General features: G+C 38.8%; 1 protein-coding gene across 1 annotated transcript in view; it reads left to right on the top strand.

Moving 5' to 3' along the window:
* Positions 1–18,780, top strand: part of MTFR1L (mitochondrial fission regulator 1 like) — an 80,512-nt gene extending 61,732 nt beyond the window's left edge. The window contains exon 6 of the mRNA XM_053707206.1: positions 16,029–18,780. Coding sequence (XP_053563181.1) covers positions 16,029–16,143 — 115 coding nt within the window. The 3' untranslated portion in view covers positions 16,144–18,780. The remainder of the gene's footprint in view (positions 1–16,028) is intronic.
* Positions 18,781–20,082: the final 1,302 nt, after the last annotated feature.

Here is a 20,082-nt window from a genome sequence, read left to right as displayed (position 1 = left end):
GGTCATGCTATGCTTTGCTGTGATCTCATGAGATTTCCTAGTAAACAACTTTGCTATATATGTCCATTGCTTTTGTGTAAAAAAATTGTGTTTGGTACATGCTAGTAGATGGTAAACTCATAGACCACAGTACTCATTTACATCTAGCCCTAATTGATTATTTTTATCATTTCTTTGTATAGTAAAATTCTGTAGCGCTGGGTACAGGGAGGTATAGGGGTATACATTGACAAAGACTTGTGATAAGATACAAAAACATAACGGACAAAATAAATCAAGTACAGGAGGAACTTAAATATCCACTTTAAAGGTGTTCACAAGCATGCACTGTATGTAAATCATTCTTTAAAAAACTCAGCACACCTTTTTGCAAAAAAACTAAATTTATGCTTACCTGATAAATGTATTTCTCTTGTGGTGTATCCAGTCCACGGATCATCCATTACTTGTGGGATATTCTCCTTCCCAACAGGAAGCTGCAAGAGGATCACCCACAGCAGAGCTGTCTATATAGCTCCTCCTCTAACTGCCACTACCAGTCATTCGACCGAAGACAAGCAAGAGAAAGGAGAAACCATAGGGTGCAGTGGTGACTGTAGTTTAAAAATAAAACACACCTGCCTTAAAATGACAGGGTGGGCCGTGGACTGGATACACCACAAGAGAAATAAATTTATCAGGTAAGCATAAATTTTGTTTTCTCTTGTAAGGTGTATCCAGTCCACGGATCATCCATTACTTGTGGGATACCAATACCAAAGCTATAGGACACGGATGAAGGGAGGGACAAGGCAGGTGCTTAAACGGAAGGCATCACTGCCTGCAAAACCTTTCTCCCAAAAATAGCTTCCGAAGGAGCAAAAGTATCAAATTTATAGAATTTTGGAAAAGTATGAAGCGAAGACCAAGTCGCCGCCTTACAAATCTGTTCAACAGAAGCCTCATTCTTAAAAACCCATGTGGAAGCTACCGCTCTAGTAGAATGAGGTGTAATCCTTTCAGGAGGCTGCTGGCCAGCAGTCTCATAAGATAAGCGTATTATACTCCTTAGCCAAAAAGAAAGAGAAGTTGCCGAAGCCTTTTGGCCTCTCCTCTGTCCAGAGTAGACAACAAACAATGCAGATGTTTGCCGAAAATCTTTAGTAGCTTGTAAATAAAACTTAAAGCACGATCCACGTCAAGATTGTGTAAAAGACGTTCCTTCTTTGAAGAAGGATTAGGACACAGTGACGGTACAACAATCTCCTGATTGATATTTTTATTAGATACCACCTTAGGTAGAAAACCAGGTTTGGTACGTAACACTACCTTATCGGAATGAAAAATGAGATAAGGAGAATCACATTGTAAAGCAGATAACTCCGAAACTCTTCGAGCCAAGGAGATAGCTACTAAAAACAAAACTTTCCAAGATAAGAGCTTAATATCTATGGAATGAAAAGGTTCAAACGGAACCCCTTGAAGAACCTTAAGAAGTAAATTTAAACTGCAAGGCGGAGCAACAGGTTTAAACACAGACTTAATTCTGACTAAAGCCTGACAAAACGCCTGCACGTCCGGAACCTCAGCCAGACATTTGTGCAAAAGAATAGACAGAGCAGAAATCTTTGCCTTTAAGGAACTTGCTGACAAACCCTTCTCCAATCCATCTTGGAGAAAAGATAATATTTTAGGTATCCTGACCTTACTCCATGAGTAACCCTTGGATTCACACCAATGAAGATATTTACACCATATCTTATGATAGATTTTCCTGGTGACAGGCTTTCGCACCTGTATTAAGGTATCAATGACCGACTCGGAGAAACCACGCTTTGATAAAATCAAGCGTTCAATCTCCAAGCAGTCAGCCGCAGAGAAATTAGATTTGGATGGTTGAAAGGACCCTGAAGTAGAAGGTCCTGCCTCAGAGGCAGAGTCCATGGTTGAAAGGATGATATGTCCACCAGATTTGCATACCAAGTCCTGCGTGGCCACGCGGGTGCTATCAAAATCACTGATGCTCTCTCCTGCTTGACCTTGGCAATCAGACGAGGGAGCAGAGGAAACGGTGGAAACACATAAGCCAGGTTGAAGGACCAAGGCGCTGCTAGAGCATCTATCAGCGCTGCCTTGGGATCCTTGGACCTGGATCCGTAACAAGGAAGCTTGGCGTTCTGGTGAGACGCCATGAGATCCAGTTCTGGTTTGCCCCAACGTTGAATCAACTGTGCAAACACCTCCGGATGGAGCTCCCACTTGACTTAGAAAATCCGCCTCCCAGTTCTCTACTCCTGGGATATGGATAGCTGATAGGTGGCAAGAGTGAATCTCTTCAGCATAACTTCCCCCTTGTCAGTTTCCTCTGGTGATAAATCTTTTAAAGACAGAATATGATCTTTATAACTTAAAGTGAAATCAGTACATTTGGTACACATTCTAAGAGATTCTAACATAATGAACAAGGAGTTTCCTCTATGTCAGACATGTTTAAACAGACTAGCAATGAGACCAGCAAGCTTGGAAAACACTTTGATAAATGTAAACAAGCAAAAAATAAAAACGGTACTGTGCCTTTAAGAGAAACAAATTTTGTCAGAAATTGAAAAACAGTGATAAAAAGCAGTAAATCTTATGAAATTTTTACAGTGTGTATAATAGACTAACAGAGCATTGCACCCACTTGCAAATGGATGATTAACCCCTTAGTTTCAAAACCGGATCCAAACAAAAACCGATATAAATGTTTTTCAACAGTGACAACAAACTGCCACAGCTCTGCTGTGGCCCTACCTGCCCATATAACGACTTTGAAAGGCACAAAAACCCTTTAGAGAGGTCCTAAGTGTTCAGGGGACTCCTTCAGGGAAACTGGATGTCTCAAGCTGCAAAATCTAATGCGCATTTAGGCGCGAAAATAGGCCCCTTCCAAGTGTGAACATGGGTCGGCGAGGCGAGCTGCCACTGCACAGTTATGCTCAGTCATCATCTCACTCAAAATAAAAAAACGGCCCAGAGTAAAAAACAAGCAATATTTAAAAAATATGTCACACTGTTGTCAGTCTGCCGTAAAAAGTTTCAAGAGTCCAGCACCTGGGATCCAAGGTGTGCAAACACAGGGGCACTGCACAATACCCCCAGTCAATATAGCAAAAGATGATAGTCGCACTACCAAGTTCAATGAATGAATTTCTTTATTGAGCCAATATCAAAAAAATCAGCAACGTTTCGGACACAAGTCCTTAATCTGCCGTGGCACACCTGAGGATCTCTCATGGCACACTAGTGTGCCACGGCACACTGGTTGAAAAACACTGGTGTAGAGATTACTGTCCCACCTGACACTTTCCACCCCCTGTTATCTCCCAAACAGCTCTCTTCCCTCCCTCACCCCCCTCACCCCACACACACACACACACACACACACACACACACACACACACACACTGGTCACCTCCAGTCTGCCAATATACAAATTTAAGACTTTTTTTTTATTTCCTGTTCTTTTTCTCCAACCTCTCTGATCCCTCCCAACAGCTCTCTAAACCCCCCCTCTCGAATTAGTGCGGCCATCTTAGGTACTGGCAGTTTTCTGCCAGTACCTATAAAATTCTTTTTTTTTTCTGTTGTGTGTGTGTGTATGTAAATTTGTATATGTATGTGTATATATATATGTGTGTGTGTGTGTATATATATATATATATATATATATATATATATATATATATATATATATATATATATATATATATATATATATATATATATATATGTGTGTGTTGTAACTTGTAGATGGAAGGAGGGCACTCACAGGACTTTTTTTACAGCAAGACAGTGCAATTTTATTTTCAAATGAATATACAGTACAATAATTGTCAACGTTTCAGCCCCAGTGTGGGCCTTTTTCAAGACAAAAATGTTATAAAGAACAAAATTAGTTTAGCTTACGACGACATGTAAGCCAGTCTCCCAGACGACAGCATGAATTATTGGACTGGTAAAGATGGACGTGCTTTGTTGTTTAAATCTTGGGCTGCTATGGTATCTATGTGGAGACTGCTTTCTCTCAGTTTCCAGGGTAAATCTCTATTTGGGCCTGGACTATATGCTGTTACTACCACAGTCCAAGAAGATCTGAAGTAGCCAGAACTCTGGAAGTCCAGCTCTTCTTGGTCTAAAAACAATCAGTTCAAGAAGTTTACCCCATCTCCCAAGACAACATGAAGGTGTGGCCCCCATGCCAGTCTCTGTTCACGTGGGAGAAATCAGTTCAGGATCCAGGGGTATTGCAAATCATTTCCCAGGGTTATCAAATAAGCTTTTGTTCAAGAGTACAGCAAAATAGTTATCCAGATAGTAGGTTTATAGGACATTAAAGTGATGGTAAACTTTTCATAATCAGATCCTGAAAGTTAGTAATATTTTAGATGGACTTTAAAGGGACATTAAACACTAAATAAATGCTAGATGGAATGATGCATTCAAAGAAAAGATTAGTCTGAATAACATGTAGATGTATTTTTTAAAGTTTCATTAGCTGTTTAAATAATAATAAAATAAGTGTAACCTTTTAGTGTCTATAAAACAAAGGGAGCTGACGTGTTGTAACTTAGGTTACCTTCTCTATTGTGGCCAATTAGGGACAGTTATAAATAGATCACTAGAGTGGGCAGCCAGTGGCTCTTTGGAATATAAAAGTGTTCTGCACTTCCATTTCTAACAGGAGCTGAAAAGCTCACTATTTCAGAATGGAATAACAGGAAATGGGGACAAAATAAATAATATACGATTTTTATATATATATATATATATATATATATATATTGCCTGGTATTTCGGTGCTGGACTGACCGTAGTAGGCGGGGTCAGACTGATATACTACAGGAAAGTTTTACTCTGTGAAAAGCATTGTTGGCTAAAAAGCTGCACCCAGGTGGTAAATCGCCATAGAACAGGCTAACAATGGTATTGAGACAGTTGTTCGTTCCTGTGAGTGCACTTCTCTATATGTATTTAGTCTCCCTATGGGAAAGAGGGGCAACCAGATGTGGACTCCTTGCTCAGTGTGCTTAGAGGAATATGGTTACACCTCACTGACGAGGCCCAATGAAGGCCGAAACGATTGTCTGGGGTTGCTGTGTTTCTTGTTCAGAGAGGAATTGCTTGGTATTAGAGCGATGGACTGACCGTAGTAGGTGGGGGTCAGACTGAAATACTACAGGAAAGTTCTACTCTGTGAAAAGCATTACTTGGCTAAAAAGCTGCACCCAGGTGGTAAATCGCTATAGAACAGGCTAACAATGGTATTGAACCAGTTGTCCGTTCCTGTGAGTCTGTCTCTCTCCCCACAAAAGTGAGTACACCCCTCACATTTTTGTAAATCTCTTATTATATCTTTTCATGTGACAACACTGAAGAAATGACACTGCTACAATGTAAAGTAGTGAGTGTACAGTCTGTATAACAGTGTAAATTTGCTGTCCTCTCAAAATAACTCAACACACAGCCATTAATGACTAAACCGTTGGCAACAAAAGTGAGTACACATCTAAGTGGAAATGTCCATATTGGGCCCAAAGTGTCAATATTTTGTGTGGCCACCATTATTTACCAGCACTGCTTTAACCCTCTTGGGCATAGAGTTCACCAGAGCTTCACAGGTTGCCACTTGAGTCCTCTTCCACTCCTCCATGACCACATCACGGAGCTGGTGGGTGTTAGAGACCTTGCGCTCTCCCACCTTCCGTTTGAGGATGCCCCACAGATGCTCAATAGGTTTTAGGTCTTGAGACATGCTTGGCCAGTTCATCACCTTTACCCTCATCATTTTTAGCAAGGCAGTGGTCGTCTTGAAGGTGTGTTTGGGGTCATTATCATGTTGGAATACTGCCCTGCTGCCCAGTTTCCCGAAGTGAGGGGATCATGCTCTGCTTCAGTATGTCACAGTACATGTTGGCACAGTACATGTTATCTCAATGAACTGTAACTCCCCAGTGCCGGCAGCGCTCATGCAGGCCCAGACCAGGACACTCCCACCACCATGCTTGACTGTAGGCAAGACACACTTGTCTTTATACTCGTCACCTGGTTGCCACCACACACGCTTTACACCATCTGAAACAAATAAGTTTATCTTGGTCTCATCGGACCACAGGACATGGTTCCAGTAATCCATGTCCTTAGTCTGCTTGTCTTCAGCAAACTGTTTGCGGGCTTTCTTGTGCATCATCTTTAGAAGAGGCTTCCTTCTGGGACGACAGCCATGCAGACCAATTTCTTTCATGTAATTAGCAAGAGTCCATGAGCTAGTGACGTATGGGATATACATTCCTACCAGGAGGGGCAAAGTTTCCCAAACCTCAAAATGCCTATAAATACACCCCTCACCACACCCACAAATCAGTTTTACAAACTTTGCCTCCTATGGAGGTGGTGAAGTAAGTTTGTGCTAGATTCTACGTTGATATGCGCTCCGCAGCAGGTTGGAGCCCGGTTTTCCTCTCAGCGTGCAGTGAATGTCAGAGGGATGTGAGGAGAGTATTGCCTATTTGAATTCAATGATCTCCTTCTACGGGGTCTATTTCATAGGTTCTCTGTTATCGGTCGTAGAGATTCATCTCTTACCTCCCTTTTCAGATCGACGATATACTCTTATTTATATACCATTACCTCTGCTGATTTTCGTTTCAGTACTGGTTTGGCTTTCTACAACATGTAGATGAGTGTCCTGGGGTAAGTAAATCTTATTTTCTGTGACACTCCTAAGCTATGGTTGGGCACTTTTTTATAAAGTTCTAAATATATGTATTCAAACATTTATTTGCCTTGACTCAGGATGTTCAAAATTCCTTATTTCAGACAGTCAGTTTCATATTTGGGATAATGCATATGAATAAATCAATTTTTTTCTTACCTTAAAAATTTGACTTTTTCCCTGTGGGCTGTTAGGCTCGCGGGGGCTGAAAATGCTTCATTTTATTGCGTCATTCTTGGCGCGGACTTTTTTGGCGCAAAATTTTTTTTTTCTGTTTCCGGCGTCATACGTGTCGCCGGAAGTTGCGTCATTTTTGACGTTCTTTTGTGCCAAAAGTGTCGGCGTTCCGGATGTGTCGTCATTTTTGGCGCCAAAAGCATTTAGGCGCCAAATAATGTGGGAGTCATTTTTGGCGCTAAAAAAATATGGGCGTCACTATTGTCTCCACATTATTTAAGTCTCATTTTTTATTGCTTCTGGTTGCTAGAAGCTTGTTCACTGGCATTTTTTTCCCATTCCTGAATCTGTCATTTAAGGAATTTGATCAATTTTGCTTTATATGTTGTTTTTTCTATAATATATTGCAAGATGTCCCACGTTGAAACTGAGTCAGAAGATACTTCTGGAAAATCGCTGCCTGGGGCTGGAGCTACCAAAGCTAAGTGTATCTGCTGTAAACTTATGGTATCTGTTCCTCCAGCTGTTGTTTGTACTGTTTTGTCATGACAAACTGTTAATGCAGATAATATTTCCTTTAGTACTGTTACATTACCTGTTGCTGTTCTGTCAACATCTAATACTCCGAGTGTTCCTGATAACATAAGAGATTTTGTTTCTAAATCCATTAAGAAGGCTATGTCTGTTATTCCTCCTTCTAGTAAACGTAAAAAGTCTTTTAAAACTTCTCATTTTTCAGATGAATTTTTAAATGAACATCATCATTCTGATTCTGATAATGGTTCTTCTGGTTCAGAGGATTCTGTCTCAGAGGTTGATGCTGATAAATCTTCATATTTATTTAAAATGGAATTTATTCGTTCTTTACTTAAAGAAGTCCTAATTGCATTAGAAATTGAGGATTCTGGTCCTCTTGATACTAAATCTAAACGTTTAGATAAGGTTTTTAAATCTCCTGTAGTTATTCCAGAAGTTTTTCCTGTCACTAGTGCTATTTCTGAAGTAATTTCCAGGGAATGGAATAATTTGGATAATTCATTTACTCCTTCTAAACGTTTTAAGCAATTATATCCTGTGCCATCTGACAGATTAGAGTTTTGGGACAAAATCCCTAAAGTTGATGGGGCTGTCTCTACTCTTGTTAAGCGTACTACTATTCCTACGGCAGATGGTACTTCCTTTAAGGATCCTTTAGATAGGAAAATTGAATCCGTTCTAAGAAAAGCTTACTTGTGTTCAGGTAATCTTCTTAGACCTGCTATATCTTTAGCGGATGTTGCTGCAGCTTCATCTTTTGGTTAGAAGCTTTAGCGCAACAAGTAACAGATCATAATTCTCATAGCATTTTTATTCTTCTTCAACATGCTAATAATTTTATTTGTGATGCCATCTTTGATATCATTAGAGTTGATGTCAGGTATATGTCTCTAGCTATGTTTAGCTAGAAGAGCTTTATGGCCTAAAACTTGGAATGCTGATATGTCTTCTAAGTCTACTCTGCTTTCCCTTTCTTTCCAGGGTAATAATCGTTTTCGTTCCTTTAGTCACAACAAGGAACAAAAACCTGATCCTTCATCCTCAGGAGCGGTATCAGTTTGGAAACCATCTCCAGTCTGGAATAAATCCAAGCCTTTTAGAAAATCAAAGCCAGCTCCTAAGTCCACATGAAGGTGCGGCCCTCATTCCAGCTCAGCTGGTAGGGGGCAGATTACGTTTTTTCAAAGAAATTTGGATCAATTCCGTTCACAATCTTTGGATTCAGAACATTGTTTCAGAAGGGTACAGAATTGGCTTCAAGATAAGGCCTCCTGCAAAGAGATTTTTTCTTTCCTGTGTCCCAGTAAACCCAGCGAAGGCTCAAGCATTTCTGAAATGTGTTTCAGATCTAGAGTTGACTGGAGTAATTTTGCCAGTTCCAGTTCTGGAACAGGGACTGGGGTTTTATTCAAATCTCTTCATTGTACCAAAGAAGGAAAATTCCTTCAGACCAGTTCTGGATCTAAAAATATTGAATCGTTATGTAAGGATACCAACATTCAAAATGGTAACTGTAAGGACTATCCTGCATTTTGTTCAACAAGGGCATTATATGTCTACAATAGATTTACAGGATGCATATCTGCATATTCCGATTCATCCAGATCACTATCAGTTTCTGAGATTCTCTTTCGTAGACAAGCATTACCAGTTTGTGGCTCTGCCGTTTGGCCTAGCTACAGCTCCAAGAATTTTTACGAAGGTTCTCGGTGCCCTTCTGTCTGTAATCAGAGAACAGGGTATTGTGGTATTCCTTATTTGGACCATATCTTGGTACTTGCTCAGTCTTCACATTTAGCAGAATCTCATACGAATCGACTTGTGTTGTTTCTTCAACATCATGGTTGGAGGATCAATTTACCAAAAAGTTCATTGATTCCTCAGATTCAGGTAACATTTTTAGGTTTTCAGATAGATTCAGTGTCCATGACTCTATCTTTGATAGACATGAGACGTCTAAAATTGATATCAGCTTGTCGAAACCTTCAGTCACAATCTTTCCCTTCGGTAGCCTTATGCATGGAAATTCTAGGTCTTATGACTGCGGCATCGGAAGCGATCCCCTTTGCTCGTTTTCACATGCGGCCTCTTCAGCTCTGTATGCTGAACCAGTGGTGCAGGGATTACACAAAGATATCTCAATTAATATCTTTAAAACTGATTGTACGACACTCTCGGACGTGGAGGACAGATCACCATCGTTTAGTTCAGGGGGCTTCTTTTGTTCTTCCGACCTGGACTGTAATTTCAACAGATGCAAGTCTTACAGGTTGGGGAGCTGTGTGGGGGTCTCTGACAGCACAAGGGGTTTGGGAATCTCAGGAGGTGAGATTACCGATCAATATTTTGGAACTCCGTGCAATTTTCAGAGCTCTTCAGTCTTGGCCTCTTCTAAAGAGAGAATCGTTCATTTGTTTTCAGACAGACAATGTCACAACTGTGGCATACATCAATCATCAAGGAGGGACTCACAGTCCCTCTGGCTATGAAAGAAGTATCTCGAATTCTGGTATGGGTGGAATCCAGCTCCTGTCTAGTTTCTGCGGTTCATATCCCAGGTATAGACAATTGGTAAGCGGATTATCTCAGTCGCCAAACGTTACATCCGGGCAAATGGTCTCTTCTCCCAGAGGTATTTCTTCAGATTGTTCAAATGTGGGGTCTTCCAGAAATAGATCTGATCGCTTCTCATCTAAACAAGAAACTACCCAGGTATCTGTCCAGATCCAGGGATCCTCTAGCGGAAGCAGTGGATGCGTTGTTACTTCCTTGGAAGTATCATCCTGCCTATATCTTTCCGCCTCTAGTTCTTCTTCCAAGAGTAATCTCCAAGATTCTGAAGGAATGCTCGTTTGTTCTGCTGGTGGCTCCAGCATGGCCTCACAGGTTTTGGTATGCGGATCTTGTCTGGATAGCCTCTTGCCAACCGTGGACTCTTCCGTTAAGACCAGACCTTCTGTCACAAGGTCCTTTTTTTCCATCAGGATCTCAAATCCTTAAATTTAAAGGTATGGAGATTGAACGCTTGATTCTTAGTCAAAGAGGTTTCTCTGACTCTGTGATTAATACTATGTTACAGGCTCGTAAATCCGTATCTAGGGAGATATATTATAGAGTCTGGAAGACTTATATTTCTTGGTGTCTTTCTCATCATTTTTCCTGGCATTCTTTTAGAATTCCGAGAATTTTACAGTTTCTTCAGGATGGTTTGGATAAAGGTTTGTCTGCAAGTTCCTTGAAAGGACAAATCTCTGCTCTTTCTGTTCTTTTTCACAGAAAAATTGCTAATCTTCCTGATATTCATTGTTTTGTACAAGCTTTGGTTCATATAAAACCTGTCATTAAGTCAATTTCTCCTCCTTGGAGTTTGAATTTGGTTCTGGGGGCTCTTCAAGCTCCTCCGTTTGAACCTAATTACTTTCTTGGAAAGTTTTTTTCCTTTTGGCCATCTCTTCTGCCAGAAGAGTTTCTGAATTATCTGCTCTTTCTTGTGAGTCTCCTTTTCTGATTTTTCATCAGGATAAGGCGGTGTTGCGAACTTCTTTTAAATTTTTACCTAAGGTTGTGAATTCTAACAACATTAGTAGAGAAATTGTGATTCCTTCATTATGTCCTAATCCTAAGAATTCTAAGGAGAAATCATTGCATTCTTTGGATGTAGTTAGAGCTTTGAAATATTATGTTGAAGCTACTAAGAATTTCCGAAAGACTTCTAGTCTATTTTTTATCTTTTCCGGTTCTAGGAAAGGTCAGAAGGCTTCTGCCATTTCTTTGGCATCTTGGTTGAAATCTTTAATTCATCATGCTTATGTCGAGTCGGGTAAAACTCCGCCTCAAAGGATTACAGCTCATTCTACTAGGTCAGTTTCTACTTCCTGGGCGTTTAGGAATGAAGCTTCGGTTGATCAGATTTGCAAAGCAGCAACTTGGTCTTCTTTGCATACTTTTACTAAATTCTACCATTTTGATGTGTTTTCTTCTTCTGAAGCAGTTTTTGGTAGAAAAGTACTTCAGGCAACTGTTTCAGTTTGATTCTTCTGCTTATAATTTCAGTTTTTTTCATTATAAGTTTTAAACTTTGTTTGGGTGTGGATTATTTTCAGCGGAATTGGCTGTCTTTATTTTACACCCCTCCCTCTCTAGTGACTCTTGCGTGGAAGATCCACATCTTGGGTAGTCATTATCCCATACGTCACTAGCTCATGGACTCTTGCTAATTACATGAAAGAAAACATAATTTATGTAAGAACTTACCTGATAAATTCATTTCTTTCATATTAGCAAGAGTCCATGAGGCCCACCCTTTTTTGTAATGGTTATGATTTTTTTTGTATAAAGTACAATTATTCCAATTCCTTATATTTATGCTTTGCACTTTTTTCTTATCACCCCACTTCTTGGCTATTCGTTAAACTGATTTGTGGGTGTGGTGAGGGGTGTATTTATAGGCATTTTAAGGTTTGGGAAACTTTGCCCCTCCTGGTAGGAATGTATATCCCATACGTCACTAGCTCATGGACTCTTGCTAATATGAAAGAAATGAATTTATCAGGTAAGTTCTTACATAAATTATGTTTTTATGCAGTGTGCGGCGTATGGTCTGAGCACTGACAAGCTGACCCCCCACCCCTTCAACCTCTGCAGCAATGCTGGCAGTACTCATACGTCTATTTCCCAAAGACAACCTAAGCACGTGACGCTGAGCATGTGCACTCAACTTTTTTGGTTAACCATGGCGAGTCCTGTTCTGAGCGGAACCTGTCCTGTGAAACCGCTGTATGGTCTTGTCCACCGTGCTGCAGCCCAGTTTCAGGGTCTTGGCTATCTTCTTATAGCCTAGGCTATCTTTATGTAGAGCAACAATTCTTTTTTTCAGATCCTCAGAGAGTTCTTTGCCATGAGGTGCCATGTTGAACTTTCAGTGACCAGTATGAGAGAGTGTGAGAGCGATAACACCAAATTTATCACACCTGCTCCCCATCCACACATGAGACCTTGTAACACTAACAAGTCATATGACACCAGAGAGGGAAAATGGCTAATTGGGCCCAATTTGGACATTTCCACTTAAGGGTCTACTCACTTTTGTTGCCAACGGTTTAGACATTAATGGCTGTGTGTTGAGTTATTTTGAGGGGACAGCAAATTTACACTGTTATACAGGCTGTACACTCACTACTTTACATTGTAGCAAAGTGCCATTTCTTCAATTAAGCCTCATACTTAAATTGTGAGCTTTTCAGTTGCTGTTAAACATAGAAGTGCAGAACACTTTAATATTCTACACAGCCTGGTTGCACATTCTAGTGACCTATTTATAACTGTCTCTAATTGGCCACAGCAGAGAAAGAAACCTACGTCACAACATGGCAGCCCATTGCTTTATAGACGATAAAAGTTTACACTTGTTTTGTCAATATTTAAACAACTAATGAAACTTTAAAAAATACATCTACAAGTTATTCTCAGACTTATCTTTTCTTTTAATGCATCATTCTATCTAGCATTTATTTAGAATTAATGTCCTTTTAAGTTCAGGATGAGGTTGGCAACACACTAACAAAGTATCAAAGCAGAATCGGAAGGCAGTCCGAAAGGCAGAAACAAAGTCCAGAGAGTAACGAAAAAAAGAAGGTAAGATTAGCAACACACAAGCTTTCAGTGAAAGACCTAAATGGCTCACCAGCTTAATCCATAGTACAGCAACGCCAGGATACACCGGTTTGAATCCAAGGTGTAACACAGGTCTCCTCATTGACTCAAATGCCTCGAGATCCTTTAAAGGCCCATGCTTTCTTGTCTTGTGTGAGAGATCTGGAATTAACGTGAGTGATTACTCCAGTTCAACTTCAGAATTAAACCAGGGGTTTTATTCAAATCTCTTTATAATACCAAAGAAAGAGGGTACTTCTCAGCCTGTTTTGTATCTCACAATATTGAAAAAATTCCTGAAAGATCCTACTTTCAAAATGGAGACAATTCACACTTAACTTCCTTTAGTCCAGGAGTACCATATACTAAAAGATGCTTATTTGCATATCACTATTCACAGGGATTATGTGAAGTACCTGATTTGCTTTTCTAGACAAGCATTATCAGTTTGTGCCCCCCCCCCCCCCTTTCTGTCTAGCTACAGCTCTCAGAGTGTTAACAAAAAGTGCTTGGTTGTCTGTAGTTCGAGCTCAAGGAATTTCTGTAGTTCCTTACTTGGGTGACATTCTGTCTTACACTCAGATGGTTCTTCAGAAAGTCATGGTTGGAAAATAAATTTTCCCGAAAAGCTCCTTACCTCCTCAGACCAGTGTGTCTCTAGTGGGGTTTATAACCAATTCCGTAACCATGCATTTGTCTCTGACAGACCTGTGCAGACTGAAGCTGCAACAGGGCTGTGCCCTTCTGCTGCTGAATACTCTCCCTTAAAACTTTGCTCAGTGGATGTAGGTTGTGGGTCTCATGGTGGCTGCCTCAGATGCTTTTCCATTTGCCAGATTTCATCCTCATGCCCAACAGTTGCAGATGTGGCATCAATGGAATGGGGATCTATCTCAGAGGATTATTAGATTACAGGACAAGACGGTATCCTTAACTTAATGGCAGACCTCCCCATTCCAAGCTTCAGGCAGTGTGGATAGTAAATCTCCACAGATGCCAGCCTGTTAGTTTGGGGTGCAGCCTGTGGGTCCCCCCCAGGAGGTGAAGTTACCAATATATATTCTGGATCTGCAATCTTCAGAGCTCTTCAAATTTGGCCCAACCTCAGACACAAATCAGTTATCCATCCATGTTAAGGGCGTCACCCAAGGGAATGGTCTCTGTATCAGGAACCAACTTGTGAGATAGTTCTCATGGGCTCTCATTTGAATCACAAACTTCCCCAGTGTTTTGCCAGGTCTTGGGACCCTCTGACAAGTCTGATAGATGCCTTTGTGGTTTCCTGGTTGTAAAACCCGATATACATTTTTCCTCAGTTTGTTTTGCTATCCAGAGTGATAGCCAGAATCATGCAGGAACAATCCTCAGCAATTCTAAATGCTCAGGCGTGGCCTTGCAGGATTTGGTTTGTGAATCTGGTTCAGATTTCTTCATGCCTGTCTTGGAGACTTCCTCTAAGAAGCGAGTCTTCTCTGTCAAGGCCTTTTATTTTAACAAGATCTCAAAACTCTGAAGCTGACGACATGGCGATTGAACTCTTAATGTTACCAGACATATTTATCATGCATGGTTTAGACATTCAGCTTTTATCCTGGATGGTTCTATTTCTTTTAGCTATTTCTTCGGTTAAAATCTCCTTTTTCTGATTTTTTTTTTTCATCAGGCTTTTCTTCGCATTAGCTATTCTTTTCTTCCTAAGCTCTCTACAAATACTCAATTGGGAAATTGGGTGTTCCTTCTTTTTGTCCAGCTCCTTTCTCCACAATTAGGACGTGAGAGCTCTCAAATATTGTGTTCAAACTTAAAATATTTCAGACTTCCATTGTTGGTAATTTTTCTGGGATTGGTGAAGTACACAAAGCTATGTCATTTACTTTTATCAGCTTTAATTTGCTAAGCTTACTTGGTCACTGGGAAAACTCCCCCGAGAACATTACTGCTCATTCTACTAGAGCAGTTGCCACTTTTTGAGCTTTTTTATAATGAGACTTCTGTTGATCAGATTTGCAAGGCAGCTGATTAGTCCTCTTTGCACACTTTTCAAAGTTTTATCACTTTGATGTGTATGCTTCTGCCATTTCACGGAGGTCTTGTGGACTTAACTTCTTGGGTATTAATTCCCCACATGATGACTTGGGGACTCTCACCATCTAATGAAAAAAATAATAATTTATGCTTGCCTGATAAAGTAAATTCTTTCTTTGCACTTCTTTGCCCTGCTTTATCTTCCCTGCTTTTCATTCTTTCATCTACTTGGATGTATGACTTATGATCATTAGAAGTGGGAGGAATTTAAAGCTATGGTGTGTTGGGGTGCCTCTTTGCCTCCTCTTAGTGATCAGGAAAGGAATGTCCCACAAGTGATGACTTGTGTACTCTCACCATCATGAAATAAAGTAATTTATCAGATGAACATAAATTTATTTTTTTAAATCAAAATGTCAATATAAAACAATTTTATTTTGAGATATTATCTATAACAGAAGTGTGGGGATAATGTAATGTGGCCCCCAGCCAATCCCACTATAAGTGACTGGGTCTCCATACAAGTTTATACACACTATGGGGTCAATTTATGAATGTGTGAGCAGACGTGATACAATGTAGCGTATCATGTCCGCTGCACATCGATAAATGCCAACAGCGTATGCTGTCAGCATTTATCATTGCACCAGCAGTTCTTGTGAACTGCTGGTGCAATGCCGCCCCTGCAGATTCACGGCCAATCGGCCGCTAGCAAGGGGTGTCAATCAACCCGATCGTATTCAATCGGGTTGATTTCTGTCCGTCGCCTCAGAGCAGGTGGACAGGTTATGGAGCTTGATAAACTGACCACTATGTATATATGATTACTGCTTCTTTTCTGTTATGTTTTAATTAACTGATTCTGTTACTTTTATGATTAAATATGTGCATTTTATTTTCTTAGGTCAAACAGGAGCCAGAATTTGCTCAAGGAAGAAGATCCAATCAATCTTATATCAGAAGTTTTAAGGCAAAAGTTTGCACTTCATGATCCACAAGATATTAAAAAGAACAATTAATGACTTTTATAAAATAATTTTGTTCATGCAATAGAAATCATTAAAGGTCAAATATTTTGTTATAAAAATACCTCAAAATGAAGAAGAAAAAAAAATATGAAAAAAATGTTTGGTGCACTGTCTAGGTACATATACCTTTTTTAAAAAAAAAACAAATTATCATATTGTAGCATATTATGGGTAATGAATGCAACATTTTTCTAAAAACTGATGAAAATTTCAAAAGCACCCATGCACGCATATGGTTAATTTCCTATGGGTTTATTAATATGGTGTTTGGTAGCTAACAGAAAAATCTTTTTTGTTTCAGAGACGCACAACCTAAAAAAATAATACCATATGATTTGAGATTGAACTGTGATTTTACACCCTTGGTTTACACAATATATTTATTTCTGTTTTATATTTACATAAAGTTAATAGGTTTTAATTACCATTAATGGGCCATAATACCCAAATGTTTAAACACTTGAAAGTGATGCAGTATAGCTGTAAAAAGCTGACTAGAAAATAAATATCACCTGAACATCTCTATGTAAAAAAGAAAGAAATTTTACCTCAAAAGTTCCTCAGTAGCCACATCCCATTGTAAATGATTTCTAAGCATCATATCAGTATGTCCCGGGACAGCCAAAGGGATGAGTCGCGTGCACTCTCATGTTATTTCCCTATTCAGTTTAAAGGAAGTTTACAATTAAATCTCATGAGAGTTAAGTCAAATCTCATGAGATCACAGTAAAAGAGTTCATGACCTCAGCACTGCTGATGCTGATTGGCTGCTGTTCATTTCTTCATAATTTTTTTTTACCTGCAGCTGGACAGTAACAGAGTATAACTTTTTACACAGAACTTACTCTGCTGAGCTGAGGAGATTGTGAGGTAAAATATCTTTCTTTTTTACATAGAGATGCTCAGGTGATATTTTCCTGTCAGCTTTTTACAGTTATACTGCATCAGTTTCAAGTGATTTAGCATATAAGTATTATGTCCCTTTAAGCTAGTGGGATTGCACAGATCTCTCTACTTTGTAGGTTATCTATTTAGATATTTGTTGTGAGTGATCTATTAGGTTTTAGAAGTCGGATTTTTGTGTGTGTAGCAAAGACGTTTGTGGTGCAGATTTAAGATTCTTATTTTGAACCATTGTAAGTTGCTTTGTAATATTATTCTTGTTTTTTTTAAGTTACACTTTAGAATTTGTACTTCCTTTTTATCAAAGCAAGCAAATGTCAAAATTTAGCGTACATTCATTTAATGACACTGTCAAGTAAAATTGCTGCACTTGTCAAAGGTAGTCTTTATATATAAATGCTCACAGTGGACACAATAATTATGGGTCCAGACTTGGAACAAAAAGGATTCTTACAGCAATTTATTTTGTATAGTGCATTGCATCAATGTGCATGTTATCTTGACTAGTCTGAGGCTGCTTCAGTTTTTTTCTGCAAAAAAAGATGAGCATTGGAAAGTGCCACATATACAGCTGGAGCAGACTTTTTTTTTTATGGTTATTTTTTTGTTTTTTCCTTCTAGCTTCTAAATGTTGTGAACCCTTTTAGTATATAATTGTTTAAAGCTAAAATGGAACATGTTACAGTTTTTTTGTTCTAGGTTGAGTGCAGAATTTATATACAGAAATGAAACACTGCAATAATTCTTATGTTCAACTGTACTGCTAGTTTTCAAGGTGGAAACACAAAATTAAAACGTTAAAAAAGCTTATCAAATAATCCATTTGTAGCTCTGATACCAAGAAAGTAGTATTTACACGTTTGTGCTGTTGACATGTTTTGGGTTTGTTTTTCTTTGTTTTTTTTTTAATTATTATATTGTTTAGTAAAACGCATAACGTTTATTGTGTATTGTTACAGATTTTTTTAAACAATAAATTCTCCATATTTAGTGCATTGTGGTTTAAAGAAATGTTCTGCTTTTACCACAGTTGGGGTGGCCAGAATGTCTAATTGTGCATTATATTTAGTACCAGCCAATTTATTTATTTATTTAAAATTGTTTTATTTAGGGTTTCACATTTAGAATTTGATTGTTTACAATATCCTGGCTTATGAATGTTCTTGAAAGTTTTAAGCAGCTTTCTTTGATCACTTTATCATCACTTTATCATCATTAAGGAGAAACCAAAATAAACCAAAACATTAAAATGGTTTTTTTTTCAGAAGTTTTAATTGTATTTTGCTGCCAGTTTGCTTTACCCATCATACTTACTGTTTATTGGTTAACTTCTTTCAATGGTTAAGAAAATCTTTTAAGAAGCAGGAAGTCATTTAGATCTGATATGTGTATTATCAATAGGATTACCACGTGTAACTTTCATTAATACATCGTTTTCATATGTTTAATTCTGCTTTCTCCTTTTGAAATTGAAATTTAAATGCACTTAAATGCCTGGCTTAATTCTAATTTATAATTGACTTTCAATGACAGAATTACAGAAATATGCTAGTGTTTATTCATTTTTACTTATGTGTGCACAGACAGAATTAAAGAAGAAAAAATGGAATGCGTTTAACTGTTAAAACTAATATGATTTGTAAAAAACAACAAAAAAACACTTGTTACACTATTAAAAACAGTATTAAAACATTGGTCTGAAATAAACTTTATTTAAAATCCAAAGAGCATTCATGCTTTTGTGTAATTTTATTGTCTAAAGGCAACTGGTTAGGTTCCAGGAGGAATCGTTGTAAATCGAAACAGTTGTAAATTGAAACCCAGTTTATAATGTAAGTCAATGGGAAGTGAGGGGGTTAGGTTCCAGGCCCCTCTCAAAATTGTCATAAGTAACACCTAATACATTATTTTTAAAGCTTTGAAATGAAGACTTTAAATGCTAAACAGTATTATAAACCTAATAATATAGATTGTATCGGCATCAAACTAAGTTTAATGAACAAAAACATTTGCTAACAGCACCTATTTAAATAATCACACAACAGACTGCATCATCATCAAACTAAGTTTAATGAACAAAAACGTTTTTCTCTTATAAAGGTGTATCCAGTCCACGGGTTCATCCATTACTTGTGGGATATTCTCCTTCCCAACAGGAAGCTGCAAGAGGACACCCACAGCAGAGCTGTCTATATAGCTCCTCCCCTAACTGCCACCCCCAGTCATTCTCTTGCAGCTCTCGACAAGAAAGGAAGTATCAAGAGATATGTGGTGACTTATTGTAGTTTTTACCTTCAATCAAGAGTTTGTTATTTTTAAACGGTACCAGCGTTGTACTGTTTAACTCTCAGGCAGAAATTGGAAGAAGAATTTTGCCTGGAGGTTTGATGATCTTAGCGGTTTGTAACTAAGGTCCATTGCTGTTCTCACACATAACTGAAGAGTATGGAAAGAAAACTTCAGTTGGGGGGACAGTCTGCAGATTACCTGCTTTGAGGTATGTTCAGTATATTTTTTTCTAGAGAGATAAGGTCTAGAAAATGCTGACAGTGCCTGGTATATTTGAGGTAAGCCTGATACAGTGATTTAACGACTGGGATCATGCTTGCAAAAAAGGGTAATATTCATGTTAATACTCATATTACTTAGTGTAAAAAACGTTTGCATGGTTTATAGAAAAAACGTTTTTTCGCTGAGGGTGATAAATCTTTATTTGGGGCCTAGTTTTCCACATGGCTAATTAGATTACTCCTAGGAGTACTTTTTTAAGGCCCTCTGACATTGAGTGCATGGTGGGAGGGGCCTATTTTTGCGCTCTAAATGCGCAGTTGATTTTCAGACTGAGACATCCAGCTTCCCTAAAGGAGTCCTCTGGCATCTAGGACCACTATAGAGGGTTTTTTTCCCTACAAAAATCGTGTTTAAGGGCAGGTAGGAGCCACAGCAGAGCTGTGGCAGTGTGTTTGACTGTTTGTTAACGGTCTTTAAACGTTTTTCTAATCCGTTTTTGGGCATAAGGGGTTAATC

The sequence above is a fragment of the Bombina bombina genome, chromosome 3 (assembly GCF_027579735.1).
Source record: "Bombina bombina isolate aBomBom1 chromosome 3, aBomBom1.pri, whole genome shotgun sequence".
In the NCBI taxonomy this organism is placed as follows: Eukaryota; Metazoa; Chordata; class Amphibia; order Anura; family Bombinatoridae; genus Bombina; species Bombina bombina.
Note: the sequence above shows the minus strand (reverse complement) of the source record. Positions and strands in the feature narration are given on the sequence as shown.